A 27,370-nucleotide genomic window follows, 5' to 3' on the forward strand; every position below is an offset into this window, starting at 1 on the left:
GTTTCATAGTGGCAGAAATTAAGAGTGCACAGCAACTTCTTGAGTTTCTGTTACATTACTTGTGACACAGACAAAAATTGCGTAATGATGGATAAGGACTTCACCTGTTGTGTATGGATGCAGGGGGAACTGGCCACTGTTCACAAACAGCTGGAAGCTGTCATGGTCATGGTTGACAGGCTTCAGCCTGGTGCTCTGGGCTGGGGTGGCTTTGTGACACCTGAAAAATTCTTTGGTACACTGGAGCATTTGATGCTGCCTGAGACCCATGTTGCTTCTGCACCTTCTGATTTGCACATTCCTGATGGTCAACATTTGCCTGACAGTGAATGGGGATCAGTGTCGGGGTCACAAATTCCTGGGTGGAAGGCGATAAAAGGTACCAGCTGCATGGGCTACCCCTTATGCCTCAGGTATTGCCCAGAGCTGAAAGTCTATCAGAGCCAGTGTGGGAAGCCTCACCTGTTGGGACTGTAGCTGATCATCCTGAGAGGTCTAGAGTGCACCCAGTCCAGAATTTGTCATAGCAGATTGGAAAATGTTAATATATTATTAGTTAACTGCAGGTGCATCTAAGGAAAGATCCCAGAGCGAATCTTGTTTATAAACGATATCAGTGCCCTCGTAATACTATTGACAGAAAGTTGGCTGAAATCAGATGTCAATAGCAATGGAATTCTAAACTCCATCTGGTATGTATGTGAAAAAGATTGAATGCTCGTGGTGGAGGCATGTTTATACCAATAAAAAGTGCAATAATTTGGATGGAGAGAAGTGTTAAAGGTGGATCAAATATTGTCATCAGATACTTTTATAATCTCCTGCCTCAGGAGTGGTAGAGGTGGAATAATTAAGGAGGAACTTGAAGAACAGTTTGCGTAAATTTTGTTGTTGTGCTATAGTTTTAGGTGGAGGTTTCAGCTTACCAGCTATAGGCTGGGGGACTCAAGTAATTAGAATGGGTAGTAGGGACAGGGAATCGTGTGAAATTGTTCTAAGTGTGTTTTCTAAAAATTACCCTGAGTAGTTAATCAGTGACCTGACTTGTGAAGGTAACATCTTAGACCTGCTGGTGACAAACATACCCAAACTTTTTGACTCATACAAATAAAGTTAGGAAACATCTTTCTGTTTAGCAAGAGCAACAAGAAACAGATTTCAGATTACCTTATAGATCAACAGGAAAATTTCATCTCCAGCACTGATAATGATGAGCATCAAGGGCAAAGTTCGAGAGCATTGAACAATACACTTTAGACTGGTATGTGCTGAGTAAAGTTTTGTGGGATGGAAAAGACACTCTGTGGTTCAACAACACTATTAGAAAGCCAATACAAAAGCAAAGAGAGCTTCACTGCAAATTAGGACGAAGCCAAAGCCTCACAGACAAACAAAAACAACACAAAACCAAAATTAGCATAGCATAAAGTGTTTAATGAATTTGAAAGTAAAATTCTATCTACCAAATTGACAGAAAATCCTAAGAACTTTTGATCTTTTGGTAGAGCAGTAAACAGATTGAAGCAGCTGTCCAGACCATAATAGCACTGAAATGGAGGGAGGCAAGAAAAGGCTGAAATACTAAACATCTTTTTCTGAAAGTGTTTCACAGAGGAAGATCACACTGTAATTCTTCCGTCAAACTGTCAGATGAATGGCAAAATAACAGATTTTGAAATAAGTGACCAAGGGTTAGAAAAGACAGAGGAAAGGCCACTGGACCTGATGTGATACTAGTCTGATTGTCTGTAGAGTATGTGAAAGACCTTGCCCCTCTAATAGCAGCCATGTACTATAGGTTGTTGAGGAGCGAAGAATTTTTAATTATTGGAAAAATCTTGGGTCAGTCCCATTTTCAAACAGTGTCATCAAACTGATGCGTAAAACTATAGGTATATATACTGATGGTATGTTGTATTTTGGAACATATTTTATGCTTGTGGATGATGACATTTCTGGAGACAAAAAATCTCATCTGTAGGAATCAAAATAGTTTCCCAAACAATGATCATATGAAACTCAGCTCACTCTCTTTGCCCATGAGATCTGGAAAGCAGTAGATCCAGATGTCCATGTAGATGCCATGTTCCTTGACTTCCAGAAGGTGTTTGATACAGTTCCACAATGCTGCCCAATGAACAGAGTACAAGAGTATGGAATATCGGACCAATTGTGTGATTAGATTGGAGAGTTTCTAGAATTTCAGGCATGGCCCAGTGTAATGTATTGTGAATATGTAGGCAGAAAGACTCTTTATTGTATGATTAAATGATTGAAGAATAATCACTGGAAGCAGTTACTTCCATAAAATATCCAGTAACATGTGTACGGAGTGATTTAACCAGGAAATGTAGTCTATCAACAAGAGATGTACTTTACAAAACAGTTGCTCAACCAATACTTGAATATTGCTCGTCAGCCTGGGGTTTGTACCAGATAGGATTGACAAAGAAAATAGAGAACATAAAAAGAAGAGCAAGTGGAGCTGGGAAAAGGGGAAGGAATATCAGTTCACCAGTTACCCTCCACCACACATCACAAGATGATGTAGATGGAGAAACTGAATAACACAATACGTTACCTTATTGTTAAATTGACAGAAATCGGACCACTTCAGGCTAACAGTGTATTTCATCATTTATTGTCAGCTTTAAAAATCCGCAGTACTGTTGAGCAGTAACTGCTTTGGTGCTGTTGTTGAATCTCATGTTTCATTTATCATACCATGTTTCAGGTATTCTGTGTGGACATGTTGTTGTTAGTTTTAAATTGTCTTATTTAGAAATGCATACTACTGCAGTTGAGTATTTCTCGATTTGTTGAGTCAGTTCATTTTTGAGTAAATTTATATTCAAGCAAAATGTGGTTTGAATATGATAGATGTTTACCAAAAGCGAGGTACTCAGCATGCATTCCCACAGTTAGCAGAACAACAAAATTTACTGCCTACTTGCCACTACCTTCTCCACTTTCGGCCATGTTGGTGCCCCTGCATCGCATCCCATCCTACTGAAATCATCAAATCAAATCTGCATATGGGTTCAACTAACAAAGCTTCATCTTTGAATGTAAGACCACCCTTATCTTAAGCTATTACACAATGTAAAAACATTTACCTCAGCAACTAAAACAAGGGAAGACAGTGTTCTTTTTTTGAGGTCCTATTGAGAAAATTTAGAGAACCGGCATTTGAAATTGACTGGAGAATGACTCTACTGCCACCAACGTACATTTCACGTAAGGACTTCGAAGATCATATAAGAGAAATTAGGGCTCATTTGGAGGCTGCTGTTTTTCCCTCTCTCCATTTTCAATTGGAGCAGGAAAGGGAGTGGCTAGTAATGGTACAAGGTTCTGCTGTGCACCATACAGTGGCTTGTGCAGTATGCATGCAGATGTAGGTGACTGTTAGACAACACTGTATTTTTCGAATTGCGAAAAAAGCCTTGTCTTATAGTTGGGGCAATGTGGTATATACGTATCACCCATTCAACATCCACTGTGGGATAAATGAGGCATTACCACAGAGTACACATCCATGTGGCTCCTGCATGTTTTCTAATGTAGTTCACCCACCTTCCATTGGGTCATTATTTCAGTTCTTTCGTATCTCTTGTAAATGAGCTAATAAACTTTTAGTCCATTTACCATCCACCCACCTGGTTACATGTCCCATCCACCTCAATTCCCTTTTATTTACTGTAAAAATTACATTTCCAATACGTTGTCTTCCATGATCAATGGTTTTTTCCGGTGTTTTGCACTGTTTTTCAGCATTCATCTCTCCATTGCTTACTACGCAACCTTCTGTATTCTTCTTCTTCTTTGTGTGTGTGTGTGTGTGTGTGTGTGTTTAGCATTAGCATTAACTGTCCATATTTCTTCACTGTTCAACTCAAAATTAGTAATACTGTGCCTGACAAAAAAGTGAAGCACCCAGAAGACATGGTGGACTTTCAGTCTAACTTCATACACGTACACACCAATGATTGGAGCTGCAATCCTCTGTGACAGGTTGAATGGCCACCAGAGTACACTAATTTTGTTTAGGCCTAGTTTTGTTAGCAGACTTGGTGGGTTTTATAAGGGCTTGAACGATGTCAGATGTTGAGCAATCACTGTGAAGTGCACAGAGATGCCGTGCACTCTTGTGAGTCAGAATTGTCAGCTCCTAAGTTTGGAAGGCCCCTCATTGCGGGTCTCCATTTAACCAGCTGGTTGAATAGTGCAATAACCAGACTTGTTGATCATTTGGATGTAACACTGGTATGATGTTGGACGACATGTAAATCTGAGGGTAGGCCTACACCTTGTCCAAGGTCCAGTCAACAACGTCTGACCAATATAAGGGAGGAGCGTTGTATTGTGTACTGAGCACGTTGTAGCCTCTTCACACCTGTACTTACCATCTGAGAACAAGTAATAGACTCCCTGCAACATTCTGTGTCATACTGCACCATTGGTCAGAGACTACCAACATCCAGACAGGGGATTACCATTCCATGCAAAGGCTACCACCAACACTGTGCACAAATGGCTGCGTTTAAAATATGCCATACCTGGGAGATCAGACCGCTGATGAATAGCATCGCGTAGTGTTCAGTGATGAATCGTCATTCTGAACTAACTTGGCTTAGCATTGTTGAATGGAAATGGATGTTCAAGTCTGTTTGATACAGGTCGTCGTCTGTTGATCGCGACAACTCTGAAATCTAACTGTTAAAATGAACTCCTCGCTTTGTTTGGTTAGTTTCATATACTATCTCCCTGTAACAGATATCTGCGTATCGATGGAGCAGCCTGCCAAAATGTATAAGCGGCCCTTACTTATAATTGAAGCGATGGTGTTCGAAGGATATCTGTCTTCTTTACTGCTACGCACAGCGACTGCACCACTCGGTACTGCAACAACTCCCTTTATCTGAAACAATAAACCAGATATCCTTTGCGTGTTCGCGATGGGCTTATAAGCTTACGCAAAACTTGATAACAGTAGTTTTTATGCCCGGTTTGCAAATGAATGTTCAAATGTAGATAATATGATATCTTGAATTATAAGTTCCACCATTCAAGCCGATGCCACATTATAGTCTTGCGAGGATGTTGATTTGTGTAGTATTAGAGCATCGTTAATGTGTCGCTAATTCAACAGCTCCTACGTCGTAAATCCAGAGATAATGTATTCTCTGAATATCGTACGGAAAGCATCGCAATACAATGTTCAGTTACTGTTCCCTGTTATTAATGTCACTCAGTCACCTTTAGCTTTGGTGTTCTCTCAAGAATATAATTATTCACAGTTACACAATAAAGTTCAATTAAATGATGTAGATGACACGAAGTATTAAAGTTATAACTGAGTTTATTAAACTTCTGAATTATTTAACCACTGCACTGAAAAGCACACCGATCTGTCATTCAAGGATTTGAAGCTATGATTTACATCAGCAATTCTGACATTGACTACAGCTTCCGATAACAAGGCGTACCTGTGAATTCTTCATTATTGTGTGTGTATGTTTCCTACTCAAGTTTATTTGTAGAGTTTATGTCGGCGTCTGGTACATTGCTGTGTCCTTCAATGTTCGTGACAATCACAGATCACGACGACTAAGTCCCAGAATCGATTAAGTATCACACGAGTTACTTTTCCCTCACATATATTATCTGTTCCTTTGTCCGGCTAAACTTTGACTAATACGTCAAGACGATACTTGAAAAACTTTAAAATTCCAGATCGGTCTGAAACAATCTAATATCAGTCAATAATCGTGCATCTATCGCTACTTTTACAAGAGAGCGAATTAACATCTCTATTGAAGTTTTTCATTGTAGTCGCAGTGAACTTACAGCTCGATGCAGCTACAACTCTTTTTCTTGGATAAATGTTATCTCTAATCACTTTATCTCGTATAGGTTTTAACCTTTGTAAAGCATATATTTTGAATTCTTTATTTAGAGTTTAATGCTTTGTAGATTAATTGATCATCTGATAGTCTTTCATTTAGTTCTTTCCATGGAATGGATGTTGTTAGTTTCCTAGTATTTCTGTTGGTCAAACTTTCAATAGTGTTAATATTTTGTTGCCAGTAGCTACCATCAAGGTCAGGATAACTAATTTTTATATCGTTTGCTGTCAAAAGGGATGTCATTAGGGGCTCTATATTTAGGGTGTTATACTGGGGAGAGGTTCCATTCTTCCAACGTTTTGGAGAGGCACAGTGGCATTACTGCTGGTATCACTGTGTGGGGAGCCATCGGGTGTGAATTCAGGTCACAGCTGATAGTGATTGAAGTAACTCTAGTGGCATAATAGTACCTCACAAACATCCTGTGTTCTTGAAGTGTTACCTCTCATCCAGCAGTACAGTGGTACCATTTTTCAACAAGACAGTGCTTGTCCACACGTGGTACATGCCTGCATGATGTTGCAGTTCTCCTGTGGTCTGCAGGAGCCCCACAGATCTGTGCCCATTAGCACATGTGTGGGACCAGCTCAGACATCATCTCCATCCCATTGCCAGTATCCAGGATGTCGAGGATGAGTTATGACAACTGTGAGCTGGCTTGCCTCAGGAGAGAATACAAATGGCTGTTCTCAACCAAATGACTGGATGCAGCCATGCCAGAAGATGTGCAATGTTATGCGAATAAGTGGTATCATACTGCCAAGTTATTTGTAAATTTGACTTGATTTTGTAATCACTGAAGTAACTTTACGTATCCTCTCAGCGTGTGAAGTTTCGTTTTGTTTCCTCCTCCCTTTATGGATGCTTCTCCTTTTTGTCAGCCAATGTACATACTGATTGTGAACTTTCTTTTTGTCTCACCTCTGTAGCCTAGTTTCGAAAATCCTTTTTCACTAACCAAAAAATATCCAAACCATTTTCCTTTTCTGTTTTTTCCCTTTTGAGTCATTGTCTTATACTGCTATAAGTACAAAAACTGGTTCATGACTTTACCTGCCCAGATAGCTGAGCACATTAACACACCACTTCCAGGATATGGGAAGATGAGCCTGACCCAGATGAAATACACTTTACAGATTAATGACAAGGGTTGGTAAGCTGGCTAGCCTGGATGTAGTTTCAAGGCAGGTTCTCACATCCCACTAGGTCAATACCATGCTGGTAACCAAGTCCCACCTCAGATACACACTACACAAACATTTAGAAAACATTCTCACTCTTGCACGTGAGATTTACTTCAGAAGCAGGTGGATGGGAGTACACAAATTCCATACTTGGGTGTTAATTAGGGTGATGACCTTATTAGTCTCTTTAAACCCTTGATGTAAGTGGCAGTCAGATGAAAACAAAACAGATGGAAAAAGTAAGTAAACTGTTTATTATTTCAAAAGTAATCACCATAGCTGTTTATACATTTATCCTGCTGTGAGATAAGATGGCCAATAATTTCGTGGAATAATATTTGCTGTTGCTTATGGAAACATGATTCATCCAAAGTAAATCGATGGCTATGAACGTCATGCTTGAGGGCTCCAAAAATATGGAAATTGCATGGGGAAAGATTGGGACTGTATGGAGAATGTGTAATGGCTTTCCAGTCAAACTTGTGTAGTATAGTTGAAACAACCCTACCAATATGTGAGCCTACCCACACTAGAGTCAAACAACACAATGTGATCAACAATTCATGGATACTTCAGACATGTTCCATTACCACACATTCCTTCATTTTCCCATTTTTAGTATCATAAAACCTCCAATAAGGCAGCTGAGAATAGTTTTGGTGATACAGTATCACCTTGCTTGACTCCTTTTTCAATTGTTAAATTGAATTTATTCTTATGAAGCCCAATAGAAGTAGTAGAACTGATGAACTATATTTTTCAGTATACATTATCATATACATAACTAATGACATATTATCACCATGAGTTCACTTACGAATCTTGCTTGTGATTGTGTATTGGCTAAGGGGAACCACAACACTTATATTACTTGATTGAATATGGATAGTCTATGATTGTTTGCAGATTGCAATCAAATTTATATTTCTTCCCTTATTGAATATAGAGGGAGCTTGGAACAACAAAGTCATTGTAACCTTTCCACTGTGTTTACCCCACTCTGTGTTGAAATGTTTGAGATATGTCACATTACCTCAGCAGGAGGACACAAGGTGACTAAATGGAATTTGTAGTCGGTTTGATAAATGGCACTTGCTCTGAATGTAGAAAAATTTAAGTTAATGCAGATATGTAGGGAAAACAGTCTCGTAACATTTGAATACAGCATTAGTAGTGTGCTGCTTGGCACAGTTACATTGATTAAATAGCTAAGCATAATGTTGCAGAGCAGTTTGAAATGGAATGAACACGTAAGGTTGACATTAGGGAAGGCAATAGCTCAACTTCATTTTATTGGTAGAAATGTCGGGAAGTGTTGCCCATTTTTAAGGGACAGTGTATAGGATGCTAGTGTGCCCACCAGGTCAAATTAAAATAAGACATCGAAACAACTCAGAGGTTTGTAGCTAGATTTGTTGCTGATATGTTCAATAAGCTCGTAAGTATTACGGGGATGCTTTGTGAACCCAAGTGTGAATCCCTGAATGGAAGATGATTCTCTTTTGTGAGCCACTATTGTAAAAATTTAGAGAACCGGCATTTGAGGCTGACTGCATATCGATTCCACTGTTGCATATTGTATGTTTTGCATAAGGACCACAAACATAAGACGAATGGAATTCGGCCCATACGGAGGCTTATAGGCAGTCGGCATTTGGATGCCATAGCATGATTCCTTGCATGATAACAGTACAAAAATGTGTGTAACAAAATTTTACCCCATGCATACTTTCAGTAGAAAATGGGCTCCAAATTAAAGGCAATTTGCCAACACTGTAATCACATGTACAGCAAGTGTCTTCATTCAGTAATGTTTAGCTAAGCTGTGCAATTAGTGTTGTAGGTAGAGTTGTGCGTTAAAATACTTGGATTTGACTGCAGATGCTCACGTAAAAATTTTTTCTAGGCTGAATGATACGGTATTTGACTTCGTAATCGGTGTATAGCAATTAAAATAGGTACTGCATAAAACACATGCAGTTATTTAACACTAACATAGAAATGAGAGTACAGTTTTATCAGTATTGTTTCCCTTTTCTTCAGTTTCATACCTGGCCATTACCAACCCCCCCCCCCCCCTCAAAAAAAAGAAATAAACCAAACAATAAAAAATAGAAAACCAATGCAACTTTCTCATTCTTGATCTATCTTGAATTTTTTTTAATCTTAGATAATTCCACTGCAGCCACGCAAATTTCAGGCTGCATCATGAATCACATTCAAACCCAGTTTCCAAAATATCCTCTTGCCATTTATTCTGTTGATTAGTTCCAATTATCATGCTTTCCAATTTCACATATGCTATATTTCACTAGCACATTACACTGAGGTGACGAAAGTCATGGGGTACCTACTAATATTGTGTCAACCTCCTTGTACCCAGCATAGTGCAGCAGCTTGACGTGACGTGGACTCGCAAAGTTGTTGGAAGCTCCCTGCAGAAATATTAAGCCATCCTGCCTCTGTAGCCATCCATAATTGCAAAAGTGTTGCTGGTGCAGGATTTTGTGCACGAACTGACCTCTTGATTATGTCCCATAAACATTCGTGGGATTCACGTTGGGTGATCTCGGTGGCCAAATCATTCACTCGAATTGTCCAGAATGTTTTTCAAACCAGTCACAAACAATTGTGGCCCACTGACATGGCTTACTTGTTGTTTTGGAACATGAAGTCCATTAATGGCTGCAAATGATCTCCAGGTAGACACACATAACCAAGACCCAGTCCATTTTGTATAAACACAGCTCACACCATTATGGAGCCACCATCAGCTTCCACAGTGCCTTGTTGACAGTTTGGATCTCTGACTTTGTGCAGTCTGCACCACACTCAAATCCTACATCAGCTCTTGTTGTTGTTGTTGTTGTTGTCGTCTTCAGTCCTGAGACTGGTTTGATACAGCTCTCCATGCTACTCTATCCTGTGCAAGCTTCTTCATCTCCCAAGCTTCTTCATCTCCCAGTACCTACTGCAACTTACATCCTTCTGAATCTGCTTAGTGTATTCATCTCTTGGTCTCCCTCTACGATTTTTACCCTCCACGCTGCCCTCCAATGCTAAATTTGTGATGCCTTGATGCCTCAAAACATGTCCTACCAACCGATCCCTTCTTCTAGTCAAGTTGTCCCACAAACTTCTCTTCTCCCCAATTCTATTCAATACCTCCTCATTAGTTACGTGATCTACCCACCTTATCTTCAGCATTCTTCTGTAGCACCACATTTCGAAAGCTTCTATTCTCTTCTTGTCCATACTAGTTATCGTCCATGTTTCACTTCCATACATGGCTACACTCCATACAAATACTTTCAGAAACGACTTCCTGACACTTAAATCTATACTCGATGTTAACAAATTTCTCTTCTTCAGAAACGATTTCCTTGCCATTGCCAGTCTACATTTTATATCCTCTCTACTTCGACCATCATCAGTTATTTTACTCCCTAAATAGCAAGACTCCTTTACTACTTTAAGTGTCTCATTTCCTAATCTAATTCCCTCAGCATCACCCGATTTAATTTGACTACATTCCATTATCCTCGTTTTGCTTTTGTTGATGTTCATCTTATATCCTCCTTTCAAGACACTGTCCATTCCGTTAACTGCTCTTCCAAGTCCTTTGCTGTCTCTGACAGAATTACAATGTCATCGGCGAACCTCAAAGTTTTTACTTCTTGTCCATGGATTTTAATACCTACTCCGAATTTTTCTTTTGTTTCCTTTACTTCTTGCTCAATATACAGATTGAATAACATCGGGGAGAGGCTACAACCCTGTCTCACTCCATTCCCAACCGCTGCTTCTCTTTCATGTCCCTCGACTCTTATAACTGCCATCTGGTTTCTGTACAAATTGTAAATAGCCATTCGCTCCCTGTATTTTACCCCTGCCACCTTTAGAATGTGAAAGAGAGTATTCCAGTCAACATTGTCAAAAGCTTTCTCTAAGTCTACAAATGCTAGAAACGTAGGTTTGCCTTTCCTTATTCTTTCTTCTAAGATAAGTCGTAAGGTTAGTATTGTGTCACGTGTTCCAACATTTCTACGGAATCCAAACTGATCTTCCCCGAGGTCCGCTTCTACCAGTTTTTCCATTCGTCTGTAAAGAATTCGCGTTAGTAATTTGCAGCTGTGACTTATTAAACTGATAGTTCGGTAATTTGCACATCTGTCAACACCTGCTTTCTTTGGGATTGGAATTATTATATTCTTCTTGAAGTCTGAGGGTATTTCACCTGTCTCATACATCTTGCTCACCAGGTGGTAGAGTTTTGTCAGGACTGGCTTTCCCAAGGCCGTCAGTAGTTCTAATGGAATGTTGTCTACTCCCGGGGCCTTGTTTCGACTCAGGTCTTTCAGTGCTCTGTCAAACTCTTCACGCAGTATCGTATCTCCCATTTCATCTTCATCTACATCCTCTTCCATTTCCATAATAATGTCCTCGAGTACATCGCCCTTATATAGACCCTCTATATACTCCTTCCACCTTTCTGCCCTCCCTTCTTTGCGTAGAACTGCGTTGCCATCTGAGCTCTTGATATTCATACAAGTGGTTCTCTTCTCTCCAAAGGTCTCTTTAATTTTCCTGTAGGCAGTATCTATCTTACCCCTAGTGAGACAAGCCTCTACATCCTTACATTTGTCCTCTAGCCATCCCTGCTTAGCCATTTTGCACTTCCTGTCGATCTCATTTTTGAGACGTTTGTATTCCTTTTTGCCTGCTTCATTTACTGCATTTTTATATTTTCTCCTTTCATCAATTAAATTCAATATTTCTTCTGTTACCCAAGGATTTCTATTAGCCCTCGTCTTTTTACCTACTTGATCGTCTGCTGCTGGGAAATAAGGACTCATCTGACCAGGCCACAGTTTTCCAGTCATCTAGGATGCAACGAGTATGGCCACGCACCCAGGACAGGTGTTGCAGGTGATGTCATGCTGTTAGCAAAGGCCTTCTGCTGCCATAGCTCATTGACACCCAATTTCACCGCACTGTACTGATGGATATGTTCATCGTATGCCCCACATCAATTTCTGCAGTTATTTCATGCAGTGTTGCTTGTCTGTTAGCACTGATAACTCTACACAAACGCCACTGCTCTTGATCATTAAGTGTAGGCCATCAGCCACTGCATTGTCTGTGGTGAGAGGTAATGCCTGAAATTTGGTATTCTCGGCGCACTCTTGACACTGTGGCTCTCGGGATATTAAATTACCTAACATTTTCTGAAACGGAATGCCCCACGCATCTAGCTCCAAATACCGTTCCCCGTTCGAAGTCTGTTAATTCCCGTCGTGTGACCACAATCACTTTGGAAACCTTTTCACACGAATCAACTGAGTACAAATGACAACTCTGCCAATGCACTGCCCTTTTATACCTTGTGTACACAATATTACTGCCATTTGTATATGTACATATTGCTATCCCATGACTTTTGTCACCTAAGTGTATGTCACCAGTAGAGAAGTATTCCCAAAATGATGCCAAACGGTGGTCACCTCAGGAAGAAAACTAATTTAACATCAATTCAAAACAGAATTTTGATAAACTCAGTATTTCTAAGCTGTTTTATTATTATTACAGCCAGTGCCCTGACCGCATACATTCCGTACATGGCTCACTAAATAAGCCAGTGAGATGTGTGCTGCTCCAAGAAAGGGTATTTTTGATTATGTTTTTTGGTAGATGATAGATACATAAAAGTAGGAAACAATAAGGTGAACATTACATAGAATCTGCATGCCAGGTGTAAAAGATGTTCCTCTGGTTTCCAGAGTGCTCTTTGTGGCAGAATTGTGCTACTCTTTCAGCTGATGACACCATTGTAAATTTGAACAAGTAACTTAGAACTTTCAGGCCAACAGACAGTGCAAGTGTCCATTCAGTGAAGAAAATTGTAGATGTTACTCCTGCTGAAAAGTAGACTCCATAGACAATCATTAATTATAGTAACAGAATTCAAGACATTTTACCAGTCTATTTGTCTCATTGATGGTAAATCAGAATCAGTATAACATACTTACGTAGTGACATTATTATATTGAAATGTCTTTTCCCCAGAATGTATGAGGTTCCAGCATCCTCAAAATGTTAAAGTAATTGGATGGACAAAAATTCATCTCACCAAGTGGCAGCAGAACACACACATAAAAGATGGTTTTAATAAGGCAAACTTCCATACCCAGTGGCTCCTTTAGGGAGGAAGGTTGAAAGGCAAGGAAGACGGGTGAAGGAAAAGGACTGGAGAACCCCAGAAAAAGGGGTACATTCCGGAAAAGTCATCCAGAACTGAGAATCAGGGGAGACTTACCGGATGGGAAGGGAAGGAAAGACTGATTGCAAGTACTCTTCTGCCCACATTGAACCTACTAATGAACAACAGTACTTAGATTTTGACAGTTGCCATCCTGTCCATGTTGAACGTTCCCTCCCATACAGGCAAACAAATTTGTTTGGATGGAGACTCTTTACAGTAATACACCACCATTCTCACTGGACATAACTACCCCACCAGCCTCATTCAAAAGTAGATTTCTCAGGCCACCATATCCCTCCAAAAAACACTTTTGGAGCACATCACTGGTCACTCAGTATTATCCTGGTTGTAAATGTATTAATCAGCTACTTCGATAAGGCTATGATTTCCTAAAATCATGCCCTGAAATGAGATCCATTCTGCCTGAGATTTTGCCTGTCACACCTAGAATAGCTTTTCGTCACCCTCCCAGTCTCCACAATATTCTTGTTAGACCCTGTGCACCCATCTTCCTGCCCTATGGCTCCTATCTCTGTGACCATCCCCGCTGCAAGACCTGCCCTATACACCCTCCTACCACCACCTATACCAGCCCTGTAACTGGCAAAATATAAAGTATCAAAGGGAGAGACATCTGTGAAATGGCATGTCATATGCCAGCTGTTATCTAAACACTCTTCAGCCTTTTACATCAGTGTGACTACTGCCAAATTATCAGTTAGTATGAATGGGCATAGGTAGGGGGAGTATAATGATAACACACAATATCCTATTGCAGAGCATAATTGTAGCCTTGGTGCCTGTTTCGCCACATGCGCCTTCTGGGTTCTTTCCCCAGTCACTAGTTTCTCAGAACTCCACTGGTGAGAACTAGCACAACAACATGTCGATGGCACTCGCCACCCACCTGACCTTATTTTATGTTAATTTCTTCTGTCACGGCATTTCTTCACAGTAACTACTCCCTTCTTCACTCTGTTTTAGTTTTCTACCTATCTATTTTTTGCTGTTCCGTTTCACCTCTGTTACGTACAATTCACGTAGCTTCTCACTCTTGTTAACTTGTACACAATGTTTTAGCAGTAGTCTCTGTTTTGCATATTACCTTGTTGTCCACCTTTAAGCTCCCAGATTTTCCAGTCTCGTCTGGTAAGTCTCCTGACCCGTTGTTCTGGGTGACTTTTCCAAAATCTATCCCTTTTCTTAGACCTCTCCAGTCCTTTTCCTTCTTCTTTCCCCTTCAGGCAGAATGGCTGAAGAAGGAGCAACTGGCTCTGAAAGCTTGGCTAGTTATAACATTTTTTATGTGTGTGTGTTCTGCTGCTGCTTGGTGAGTAGATTTTTTATCCATCCAATTACATTATATTGTCAAAAATTGATCAGTAATATAAAGGATTGATAGAAAATGACTTGTGGGATTTAAGTTAAAAACACAGTGAAAAGAATCACAGGTGTGCTGGTGACAACATGTACATCTGTTTTGATATTTATTACTGTGGCGGCAGATCATATTAGAACAACAGTTGTCTGATATCAGGCATAAAACAGTGTGTAGCAAACTTAATGTGTTGTACTTGTTCAATAGCCAAGTTATGTAGCACCAATATGTAAGTATAAGTTATCTTATGGGAAGTATGGCTAAAGTGTCAATTTGTGCACTGTAAATCTGCAAGTTATTCTGTGAGTATCCCAATATGATCTAGTTTTTCTAGGGATAGTAGATAAGCTCGTAATAAAATGAATATTTTGTGTGAAGGAAGTGGAGCTTCCGTGTTTCAGTATTTCATTACTTCTCACTATATCTCACTATGTCTCCTATCATTTCTGAGGAGAAATTGTCATTGTGCTCACTAATGTACACTACCAGAAAGAAATGCAACACCCTCAAAGAATGTGTTCGGTGGCATCCAGGTATAATACGTGTCACGATCATCGGCGATCGGAAGTGTTCTGGAGGTCTGTCTATTCCCTCTCTCTTTTGACTCACAGGCAGCAACTGAGTTGAGTTTATAGGTGAACAACGTTCATTCTAGGATACACCCATGCCCCTCCAATGAATATGAACACCTGTTGAACAACTTCTACTATTTGAACAGGGTTGCATTAAGGGCCAGCGGCAAACTGGATGGAGAAATTGACAAGTTGCTGCACATGTTGTGCACAAGATATCGGTGGTGTGTCACTGTTTTCAGCAGTGGTATATGGAACATTCCGCAGCTGTGGGCCATGTTCTGGATGTCCACATAGTACAGACACACATCAAGATCAGCGCTTTGTGAGAGCAGCAGTGGCTGGTCGAACATTATCCAGAGAAGAAATCTGGCCACATGTTGCTCCCGACGTGTTACCAATAACCATTGGGACTTTCTACTTGGAACAGGACTAAGGTCCCATGTGGCTGTGGCTAGGCTGCCACTGACACCATGGCACTAGGATGGTACTGTGTTGTCTTCAGTGATGAGAGTAGGTACTATCTGTATCTGAGTGATAAGACATACGCAAGTAAGTGGAGACCTGGTGAGTGGCATATCCCAGAGTGTATTTGCCCATGCTACACAGATCCAGTCCCAAGCTTCATGGTGTAGGGAACCTACAGTTACAACTTGCGGTCACATTTGGTGTTTTTGAAGGGTAAAGCAACCAGTGCCCGCTACATTTCTAAAGGTGTTATCCCCATGCTTCTGCCATTTCTTCAACAGAATGTGTTGCACTTTCTCAGCAGGACAGTGCATATCCACATAAGGCTGCTGCTAGGGAACATGCTCTTTCTGGTGTAAAACAACTGTCTTGGTGAGCAAGATCACCAAATCTGTCACCAGTTCATCATGTATGGGATATGGTGAAGCAGGAACTTGCTCATTTTCCAGAACGTGCACTGAATTACAACAAAAGGAGCAAGGTGCTTAGGACAACCTATCACAGGAGGCCATTTAGCACCCTTACAATCATTTGCATGTGAAAATATATAGCTAAGTTGCCGCTAGATGGGGTATACTGTGTACTGATGCAACTGTTTTGGCACCCTTTACTGTGATGTGTTTCATTTGGTCTGAATTTATTATTATATTTCTACATTGCTGAACTACCTGTCAGTAAAATGACCTTGTTCTTGAGGGTGTAGCCTTTTTTTCTGGCAGTGTATTACCTTTGATCTCACATTTTCTCTGATGCATTATTCTTTTCTTTGCCCTCTTTTTCTTCATACAAGGTTATGGTTCCCTCCTAGGTAAAGTTCTGTGTGGCTGCCAACCAATTCCCTTTCCTCCCTGAAGAAGGAACATGTGATTCTGAAAGCTATGTTTATGTTTTTCTGCTGGTAATAATGGTAGGTGCACTCCGTGAAGATAGATGCTGGGCAGCCCATTTGTCTCTTAGCATTTTCCTTTTTATACTTCTGTGAGTCTGACACATCTCTACACCCATGGATTCATGGTAGTGTGGTGTCACAAAGCACATTATGTGGTGTGGGTTGGAGTCCATATACTTATGGCCACATTGTATTGATTTAATTTCCTTCAGTTGAACTTTGACACCTTGCTGAACTTTAATGATCCTCCTGTATTGAATACTATCATCTACAAGTCTAAATAGGTTTTTTTGAATTATAAACAGCTTTATCACGCTGGAGTGCACCATTGTGAGTTGCTTGAAATTTAGACTTTTTTCTGTAGGTCATTAATGGGTGCTTCACAACCTGTGAATGTGGATACCTCCTCTCCTACCCTCCAGTACCAGCTTCTCTGAATTCGTCCTTCGGTGCTGCAATCCTACTGGCCCCAGTCTCCTGTCCCATACCGACATCCACTGCTGTTTCTAAGCCACCATTTTATTCAATCCGTATTAATTCCCTTCTCTCCACATTCTCCCTCTTCCTCAGTACTATCTCCCTCACAGTTCTCTCCTGCACTTCAGTCTTAAAGCCAATAATAGTCCAACCAACAAAAGAAAAGTGTTGTTGTTGTGGTCTTCAGTCCTGAGACTGGTTTGATGCAGCTCTCCATGCTAATCTATCCTGTGCAAGCTCCTTCGTCTCCCAGTACCTACTGCAACCTACATCCTTCTCAATCTGCTTAGTGTATTCATCTCTTGGTCTCCCTCTACGATTTTTACCCTCCATGCTGCCCTCCAATGCTAAATTTGTGATCCCTTGATGCCTCAGGACATGTCCTACCAACCGATCCCTTCTTCTTGTCAAGTTGAGCCACAAACTCCTCTTCTCCCCAATTCTATTCAATACCTCCTCATTAGTTATGTGATCTACCGACCTAATCTTCAACATTCTTCTGTAGCACCACATTTCGAAAGCTTCTATTCTCTTCATGTCCAAACCATTTATTGTCTGTGTTTCACTTCCATACATGGCTACACTCCATACAAATACTTTCAGAAACGACTTCCTGACACTTAAATTTATACTCGATGTTAACAAATTTCTCTTCTTCAGAAACGCTTTCATTGCCATTGCCAGTCTACATTTTATATCCTCCCTACTTCGACCATCATCAGTTATTTTGCGCCCCAAATAGCAAAACTCCTTTACCACTTTAAGTGTCTCATTTCCTAATCTAATTCCCTCAGCATCACCCGACTTAATTCGACTACATTCCATTATCCTCGTTTTGCTTTTGTTGATGTTCATCTTATATCCTCCTTTCAAGACACTGTCCATTCCGTTCAACTGCTCTTCCAAGTCCTTTGCTGTCTCTGACAGAATTACAATGTCATCGGCGAACCTCAAAGTTTTTATTTGTACTCCCTGGATTTTAATACCTACTCCAAATTTTTCTTTTGTTTCCTTTACTGCTTGCTCAATATACAGATTGGATAACATCGGGGAGAGGCTACAACCCTGTCTTACTCCCTTCCCAACCACTGCTTCCCTTTCATGCCCCTCGACTCTTATAACTGCCATCTGGTTTCTGTACAAATTGTAAACAGCCCTTCGCATCCTGTATTTTACCCCTGCCACCTTTAGATTTTGAAAGAGAGTGTTCCAGTCAACATTGTCAAAAACTTTCTCTAAGTCTACAAATGCTAGAAATGTAGGTTTGCCTTTCCTTATTCTTTCTTCTAAGATAAGTCGTAAGGTCAGTATTGCCTCACGCGTTCCAAAATTTCTACGGAATCCAAACTGATCTTCCCCGAGGTCGGCTTCTACCAGTTTTTCCATTCGTCTGTAAATAATTCGAGTTAGTATTTTGCAGCTGTGACTTATTAAACTGATAGTTCAGTAATTTTCACATCTGTCAGCCCCTGCTTTCTTTGGCATTAGAATTGTTATATTCCTCTTGAAGTCTGAGGGTATTTCGCCTGTCTCATACATCTTGCTCACCAAATGGTAGAGTTTTGTCAGGACTGGCTCTCCCAAGGCCGTCAGTAGTTCTAATGGAATGTTGTCTACTCCCAGGGCCTTGTTTCGACTCAGGTCTTTCAGAGCTCTGTCAAACTCTTCACGCAGTATCGTATCTCCCATTTCATCTTCGTCTACATCCTCTTCCATTTCCATAATATTGTCCTCAAATACATCGCCCTTATATAGACCCTCTATATACTCCTTCCAACTTTCTGCTTTCCTTTCTTTGCTTAGAACTGGGTTTCCATATGAGCTCCTGATATTCATACAAGTGGTTCTCTTTTCTCCAAAGGTCTCTTTAATTTTCCTGTAGGCTGTATCTATCTTACCCCTAGTGAGATAAGCCTCTACATCCTTACATTTGTCCTCTAGCCATGCCTGCTTAGCCATTTTGCACTTCCTGTCGATCTCATTTTTGAGCCGTTTGTATTCATTTTTGCCTGCTTCATTTACTGCATTTTTATATTTTCTCCTTTCATCAATTAAATTCAATATTTCTTCTGTTACCCAAGGATTTCTACTAGCCCTCCGAAAAGAAAAGTAAGTGAAAGAATTCATCTAGTCACACATTTTTGTACTGTGATAGAAGGGAGTGCCATGCAGAATTTACAAAATATCCTGACCAACAGGAATCAGAGTGTGGGGGTACAAGAGTTTGAGTGTGGGGGTGGAAGGCTGTTTAAAGATTACTGTTCAAGTTTTTCTTGAATAACTTGAAAAATATGGCTTAACAAAAATATTCCACAATGCAAAATTAAACTACACTAAATTTCCTACAAAAAGGTCAAATCACATTTTTCTCTGAGGCTAATGGTCTCCACTTCGCAGAGGATGGAAAAGTTCCGGGTTATTAAAAATAATGATTTATTGGTATAAAATTAGTGTTTAATGTTGAGTGACATGGGTTAAGAACAAATATTAAATGTATGTATCACATCGAAGTGCAGTAGAACTATATTAAGGGATACATTGTGTTCTGAATGTGTAACAGTGTGGTGATGGGAGAGAGTAGGGTGGTAGAAGCTTAAGGAAAGGTAGATAGCAGGATTGTGGTGGTGCAGTTAGCTCCTTTGTAGGTCTACAAACTGAAGACCGAAGGTGATTCCCCATCTATTCTATCCCACTACGTCATGATAAGCAACTACAGGGTGTCCCACAAATTTATACTGGTCTTTCCCAGTGTGCCTTACGAATCACTGGCAAAGCAGTGCGCAGACATGCTTAGGGTGGTGTTTATTTTCCAGAAAGTGTATTAACACTATGTGGAATACAGTTATGATAGATAATAATGAAACAAGAAACCCTTTTGCAGAGAATTAGCTTAAACTCTGCAAACAGTTCAACACTGCTAGATGGGAAATCAAAGTCAATTCTTAGTCATCCCGTGCAGCAGTTATGGAGTTCTTCCAGGAAAGGCAAGTTCTGCACAGTGTGTTTGCTTTTCAGCATACAGACAGACTGTATGTTCCCAGCATTTCTTTGTCGGTTCTCTTTTGTGAGTATACAAAATAACTTTACTGAGCTCATGTTTATATAGTGGAGTCACTTTCAGTTTATTAAGTTAGTACTTGTTTGTTGTTAAGAGTGTTGTTATGTAAAAGAGCTCAACAGCTTAACTGTCTACCACACTGAAGAGCCCATGTGGAACATGCTGTCAATGTGCATTCAACCGATTTCATTGCGTCCACTACCAGTGGATGGAACACTTTTCACAGTATGAAGAGTATCAAATGCATCACTCCAGCCCCAGCCCTTCGAACACCTGAAGAGACCCAGAGGCTCACTTTGACTCCATCCGCAACAGAAGTAGATTACCTAGGTGTTACAGAACTTCAGATATTTAACACAAGTCAAGCAATGCATTACAGCAGGTTACTGTTCTAGACTTGAACACAATCCGTTCCATTCCATCAGACATATTCACACCCACCTTGCAAGATATTCTGTGGGAGATATGATATGTGGGTCCACTCAGTGCACTCCATACTACCAGTGCCAGCAGCTTCTGAATGGAAGAGATTTAACAGTAACACAGTTATGTCAGTGATATGCAGCAGGAAGGTCCCAAATACACCAATTCAATCCCTTTCCCATCAACAAAACATACATCACTGAGAACATGACACTTGCTAATTACACACTTATCAGCCATTGTTTATACGAATGTATTTTACATAAAAGCTCACTTAACAACTGCAGATAAGTACCTACTAAATAAAGTGAAAATAACTTTACTATTTAGTTTACTATGAAAGGGAAGCAGTGGTTGGGAAGGGAGTGAGACAGGGTTGCAGCCTCTCCCCGATGCTATTCAATCTGTATATTGAGCAAGCAGTAAAGGAAACAAAAGAAAAATTCGGAGTTGGTATTAAAATCCGTGGAGAAGAAATAAAATCTTTGAGGTTCGCCGATGACATTGTAATTCTGTCAGAGACAGCAAAGGACTTGGAAGAGCAGTTGAACGGAATGGACAGTGTCTTGAAAGGAGGATATAAGATGAACATCAACAAAAGCAAAACGGGGCTAATGGAATGTTGTCGAATTAAGTCGGGTGATGCTGAGGGAATTAGATTAGGAAATGAGATACTTAAAGTAGTAAAGTAGTTTTGCTATTTGGGGAGCAAAATAACTGATGATGGTCGAAGTAGAGAGGATATAAAATGTAGACTGGCAATGGCAAGGAAAGCGTTTCTGAAGAAGAGAAATTTGTTAACATCGAGTATAGATTTAAGTGTCAGGAAGTCGTTTCTGAAAGTATTTGTATGGAGTGTATTGTGGTGCTACAGAAGAATGCTGAAGATTAGATGGGTAGATTACATAACTAATGAGGAGGTATTGAATAGAATTGGGGAGAAGAGGAGTTTGTGGTACAACTTGACAAGAAGAAGGGACCGGTTGATAGGACATGTTCTGAGGCATCAAGGGATCACCAATTTAGTACTGGAGGGCAGTGTGGAGGGTAAAAATCATAGAGGGAGACCAAGAGATGAATACACTAAGCAGATTCGGAAGGATGTAGGTTGCAGTAAGTACTAGGAGATGAAGCAGCTTGCACAGGATAGAGTAGCATGGAGAGCTGCATCAAACCAGTCTCAGGACTGAAGACAACAACAACAAACAACAACAATTTAAACATGAGCTCAGTAAGTTACTTTGCCTACTTGCGCAAGAGTAACTGGACAGGAATTGCTGGGGACATATAATCTGTGTAAACTGAAAACTGAGCAGCACTAATGCTATGAACACAATTACTGCCATACAGGTTCATTGAGAATCAATTTACCTTCCATCAGTGTAGAACAGTGTCCAAGAGACTTACATAAAATCAGTACATATTGTTTCTTGCGTTAGTATTGGTAGTAATTCATATCTGTATTCCGTGTAGTGTTAAAACACTTTGTGAAAATCCCCCCTCCAGCTCTCCCGGTGTGTCTACACACTGTCTCACCAGTGATTTATAAGGCAAGCTTCAGAACTGACAGTATAACTTTGTGAAATACTGTGTAGTTGCTTCTTGTAACATGTTGGGTAGGGAAAGTGAGAACTCACCTGCTCACTCTTCGGTTAGGAGACCGATGAAGGCCAGCCAGTGTGGCCGAGTGGTTCTAGGCGCTTCACTGTGGAACCGCGCGACTGCTAAGGTTGCAGGTTCGAATTCTGCCTCGGGCATGGATGTGTGTGATGTCCTTAGGTTAGTTAGGTTTAAGTAGTTCTAAGTTCTTGGGGACTGATGACCTCAAATGTTAAGTCCCGTAGTGATCAGAGCCATTTGAACCATTTTTGAGCCCGACAAAGGAGGGAACCATTAATTTTATGCTAATAAATCTCTATTTTTAATAATCTGCAATTTTTCGATGCAGTGCAATGCAGAAACTGTTAGGCCTAGAGAAAAAAGATAAAATAACCTTTTTATGGGCAGTTTAATGTATTCTCATTTTGTACTGGTAAACACTGGCAGATCGATAGACACATAAACAAACACAAACACACACACAAAATTCAAGCTTTCGCAACAAACTGTTGCCTCATCAGGAAAGAGGGAAGGAGAGGGAAAGACGAAAGGATGTGGGTTTTAAGGGAGAGTGTAAGGAGTCATTCCAATCCCGGGAGTGGAAAGACTTACCATGTCTGCTTGTGTCTGTGTATGTGCGGATGGATGTGTGTGTGCGTGCGAGTGTATACCCGTCCTTTTTTCCCCCTTGGGTAAGTCTTTCTGCTCCCGGGATTGGAATGACTCCTTACACTCTCCCTTAAAACCCACATCCTTTCGTCTTTGCCTCTCCTTCCCTCTTTCCTGATGAGGCAACAGTTTGTTGCGAAAGCTTGAATTTTGTGTGTGTGTTTGTGTTTGTTTGTGTGTCTATCGACCTGCCAGCGCTTTCGTTCGGTAAGTCACATCATCTTTGTTTTTAGATATATTTTTCCCACGTGGAATGTTTCCCTCTATTATATTGTACTGGTAAACATATTCACAAGAAGCAGCAGGTTTCGAGTTATTCCAGAAAGACATAAAAAATGTGACATTCAACTCTCTGCCCCCCCCCCCCCACACCAAACGCTCACACCCCCTTGTTGGGATTTTTAGTATGTTGTTCATGGCCCTCCCCCCTACCACAGTACAAAAATTTGCAGCTACACAAATTTTGTCTGCTATTCAACCTTTTTTTTTTTTTTTCTTCATTGATTGGGCTATAATACCAGTGTTATTGGGGATATTCTAAAAACATTTTCCAGCATGAATTGCTTATGAGCGTATTGCTGTTCACACAATTTCCCTGCACAACATAAAACTGCTCTTTTACTTGTCCATTCACCTTTACAGTTGCACATTTTGTATGTGGAGGATGTGCTTCTGTTGATAACTTGCTCTTGATGATTGTCCAGCACGTGAAACAACTTATTAGATGAAACACAACTTGTAGAGGTTCATATTAGCAGAAAAACTTTTTTGCATGTTATATTGTTTTATTACACTGTACATTTTTTTATTACCTAGTACATTTAATGATTTGTTTGCTTCAATGTAGGACAATTATGCTCTAAATTTAATTCATTTCTGATAATTCCTTCATTATGTTGCAATTTTTATAAATAGCAGGTATATATATATATATATATATATATATATATATATATATATATATATATATATATATATATATATATGGGGACACAACTGATAGGTATTTTAAGGGCCATTTTTTAATTACAGGTTTTTATTGCAAGTTAATATCAAAATGCTTAATCATCTTTTGCTGTAACATTTTATTTCTTTTTATTTTGAGTTAACTGTGCTACTACTACTGAATAGTCAGTTCACCTCACCAGTCACTGTCTCATGTACATTATTTCCAGGCATCACCACAGCCTGTAATTCTAGAAGCATCAGAAAGCAAATCCCTGGTACCACCTTCCGTGAGTATCACAGCTGTCCCTTCATCAGTGCCCTCTTCTGTGTCCGTAACTGGGGCAGGTGGGCCAAGCCTCAACTCCGTGCTTACAGGCATGGGCCTGGAACGGCGTCCTGGTATTGAGATAATTCCTATTGTTCCGGCACCTGCACCAGTTCCTACTTCTTCACTGCAGAGTTCGATCACAATAACGCCAATACCTGGTAACTCGAGTGGTACTTCGGGCAAGTCATCAGGAGGTGGTGGAGAAGACCGCAGCCGTGAACGCAAGGCGGGAAAATCTAAAGATGACAAAGGCAGGGTGTGTATACATAAAATAACATTTACGACTGCTGTTAAACAATTGTATATGGTGATTGCTCATTACTCACCAAATAGAATGGGAGCTGAGCAATAAACTGGCCCATGGAAAATTACAATAACTGTGAAGCTTTGGGCACAGTCCTTTGTCAGATTTAACACACATGTGATGTTCACTGCTCAATGCTTCCTTCACTTGGTGAGGAATGATATATCCTCATATTCATAATATTGTTCTATCCTCAGTTTTCCATGAATTTGTTTTGCTTTGTTGCTGTTACACAGATGCAAAGGTTCAATGTAAACGATAATTGATCAGTTTGCTGTTTGAAGCAGTCAGAATATTTTTGGGTACTGCACTTATTTATGTATGTTGATATTCGTTTGTAAAGTTATATATATTTACTGACAGCTGTAATGGAGAATACAAATGTATGGCCCTGGACTCATTCACATAAATCTACAAATGACTTAGTGCAGTAACAGGTTCAGATTGGTTCATGAGTACCTAATACACACACTATATAACTTTTCACTTTTTGTGGGGGGGGGGGGGGGGGGGGGTGCTGGGATCATTAGCGTGCAATTTTCGCTTAGCACTTTCACTTCCAGAAAAGTACATACATGTTTCTAGGCTATAGTACATAGTTACTATTCTACACATCAGTGTCTGGTACCCAAGTAGCAGTGTGGGGAACACATGAGGATTTTTTATATTAGGTGACTATCTGTCCAGGACAGATAATGGCAGCTTTAGGAAGTACAGAGTGTTGCTGTAAGGTCTGAAGTAGTACCTCATATTGGCGAGAGTATTAAAATCCTAGTGATTAACTGCAGAAGCTTTCGCAACAAAATGCCAGGGTTTGAAGCATTCCTAATAGCTGTGGAGCTCATGTAATGGTAGGTACAGAATGCTGATTAAAACTGGAAATAGATTGCAGTGAGATATGTGAAGAATATCTGAATGTATTGTGAAAGGATAGGCAAATGGTAAACAGAGGTGGTGAATTTTTCATGCTAGACAAAAGACCAAAATCCACCAAGAAAGAGATCAAACATGCATGTGAGATTGTCTGAGCAAGACAGTCCCAAGTGTGTGCACGCCAAAATTTAAGCAGAAACTTTTGAGAAAATGTCAGCTTGCTAATATACAGGATGTCCACAGCCAAAGTTCCAGTTTCAAAACACTGTAGAAAGAGAAGCTCTGCTCAGAGTAATGTCAAATTTGAACAGCATATTATCGACAGAGGGGAATCATCATGGAACAAAAAAATTTAACAAAAATCTTACCAATAGATAGCACTGTAAGCTTCTTAACCGAAATGAGGTTGGCTACAACTGACATTTGAATCACAGTACTGTTGTTGTGGTTTGATATGCACATTACACCATCTGTACCGTTCATTGTGCATGATTGCACAAGTTTGGCAGTCGACAGTGGTGGCACTGTTATTTAGGTAAACCTTTCCACCACAACAAGGTCGTATCACATCGGATGGGAAAAATCGGTTTCTAATTGTCTTGAGGCAAAAATTCGCACAAAAAGCAAAATTATATAGGTTTTTAATTGCCGTGGAGCCAAAAACAATATAAAAATCAAAATTACATTGGTTTTTAATTGTCCTGGGGCAAAAATCACATAAAAAGCATAATGACGTCTGTTTGTAACTGTCGTGAGACTGATGCGAGACATTTTCAATATCTTGTCCACCGTTTTCGGCCACAAGTTGAAACTGAGAAGAGCATGTTCCACAACAGATCCGAGGGTCTCAGGGGTCACATTGTGCATTGGGTGCCTTCAATTCAGTTACATTCATAATTAGAGCACTGAACACATTATCTTTCAGATAATCCCAGTGCCAGAAGTCACACGGATTAAGATCAAGTGATCTGGAAGCCAGGCTGTAGGGAAATGTGGCTGATAATTCTAGCATTTCCAAAACACCTTTTCAGCAGTCGCTTCAGGGGCTGTGCATTGTGGTGAGGAACGCCCTCTTGTATAAAAATCATCCTACCCACATATCCATGCTCCTGAAGGGTTAGGCTGATATTGGTGCACAAAAGACTCTTATAGTGTATACCAGTGATGGTACAGCTAACAGGACCTGCAGACACATTTCCTCGAAAAAATATGGCCCGATGATAAACAATGCTGTCAACCCACACCACAGAGTCACGTTTGCAGAATGAAGTGGTATCAGTTGATGTGCTTGCAGATTTTACATCGCCCATATGGTGATGTCCTTGGTGATGGAAATTGCCTTTGCCTGTCTAAAGAACGTTCCATGTCCATTGTTGTCCACATCCATGTGAGCAAGAAATTCCAGATCGAGCCAACATCTTGCTGGAAGGTCAGCAGCAAGCAACTCCTGAACATGGGTGACTTTGTATGGATAGCAATGCAGAATGTTTTGTATGATTTTATGTTTCATGCTTGCAGGCATTTCCAACGCTCAGGCAAGTCCCCATGCACTGCATATTTGCACACCCGTGCTCGACCCCTCCTGCAGTGCTGTTGCCATGCTTTTGACTGACATTTGATCAACTGCTTTTCTCCCTCTGCCACATTGCTCTTCAAAAGAACGTGTCTTTTTGAATTTTGTAATCATTTTCTCCAATTGCAGCATATGAGCAATAATGTTGACTGTCACGATGGGCACCTAGGATGCAAGCTGAGAAACAGCTGTGTTCTGTGTGATTGGTGGTGTGCTTATCCTGACACTTACAGCACCATCTATTGCTCAGTTTTTTTGTTAGATCTGTTTTTGTTCCAGCATTGTTTCGTCCCCTGCTTCAATAATATGCTGTTCAATATTGATGTCATTGTGTGCAGTGATTCTCTTTCTACAGCATTTTGAAACTGGAACTTTAACTTTAGATACATCTGGAATCTCCCATATCTTATCTCTCCAGTCACCTACCGCCTCCCAAAGTCTCACCATCTGGCCACA

At 40.3% G+C, this 27,370-nt stretch overlaps 1 protein-coding gene across 1 annotated transcript in view; it reads left to right on the top strand.

Annotated features, from left to right (window-relative positions):
- LOC126253653 (mediator of RNA polymerase II transcription subunit 1-like) overlaps nucleotides 1-27,370 on the top strand; it is a 186,253-nt gene that overhangs the window by 129,382 nt on the left and 29,501 nt on the right. The window contains exon 11 of the mRNA XM_049955167.1: nucleotides 24,064-24,420. Within this exon, the coding sequence (XP_049811124.1) occupies nucleotides 24,064-24,420 (357 nt within the window). The remainder of the gene's footprint in view (nucleotides 1-24,063; nucleotides 24,421-27,370) is intronic.

Source organism: Schistocerca nitens, chromosome 4 (genome assembly GCF_023898315.1).
Source record: "Schistocerca nitens isolate TAMUIC-IGC-003100 chromosome 4, iqSchNite1.1, whole genome shotgun sequence".
Lineage (NCBI taxonomy): Eukaryota > Metazoa > Arthropoda > Insecta > Orthoptera > Acrididae > Schistocerca > Schistocerca nitens.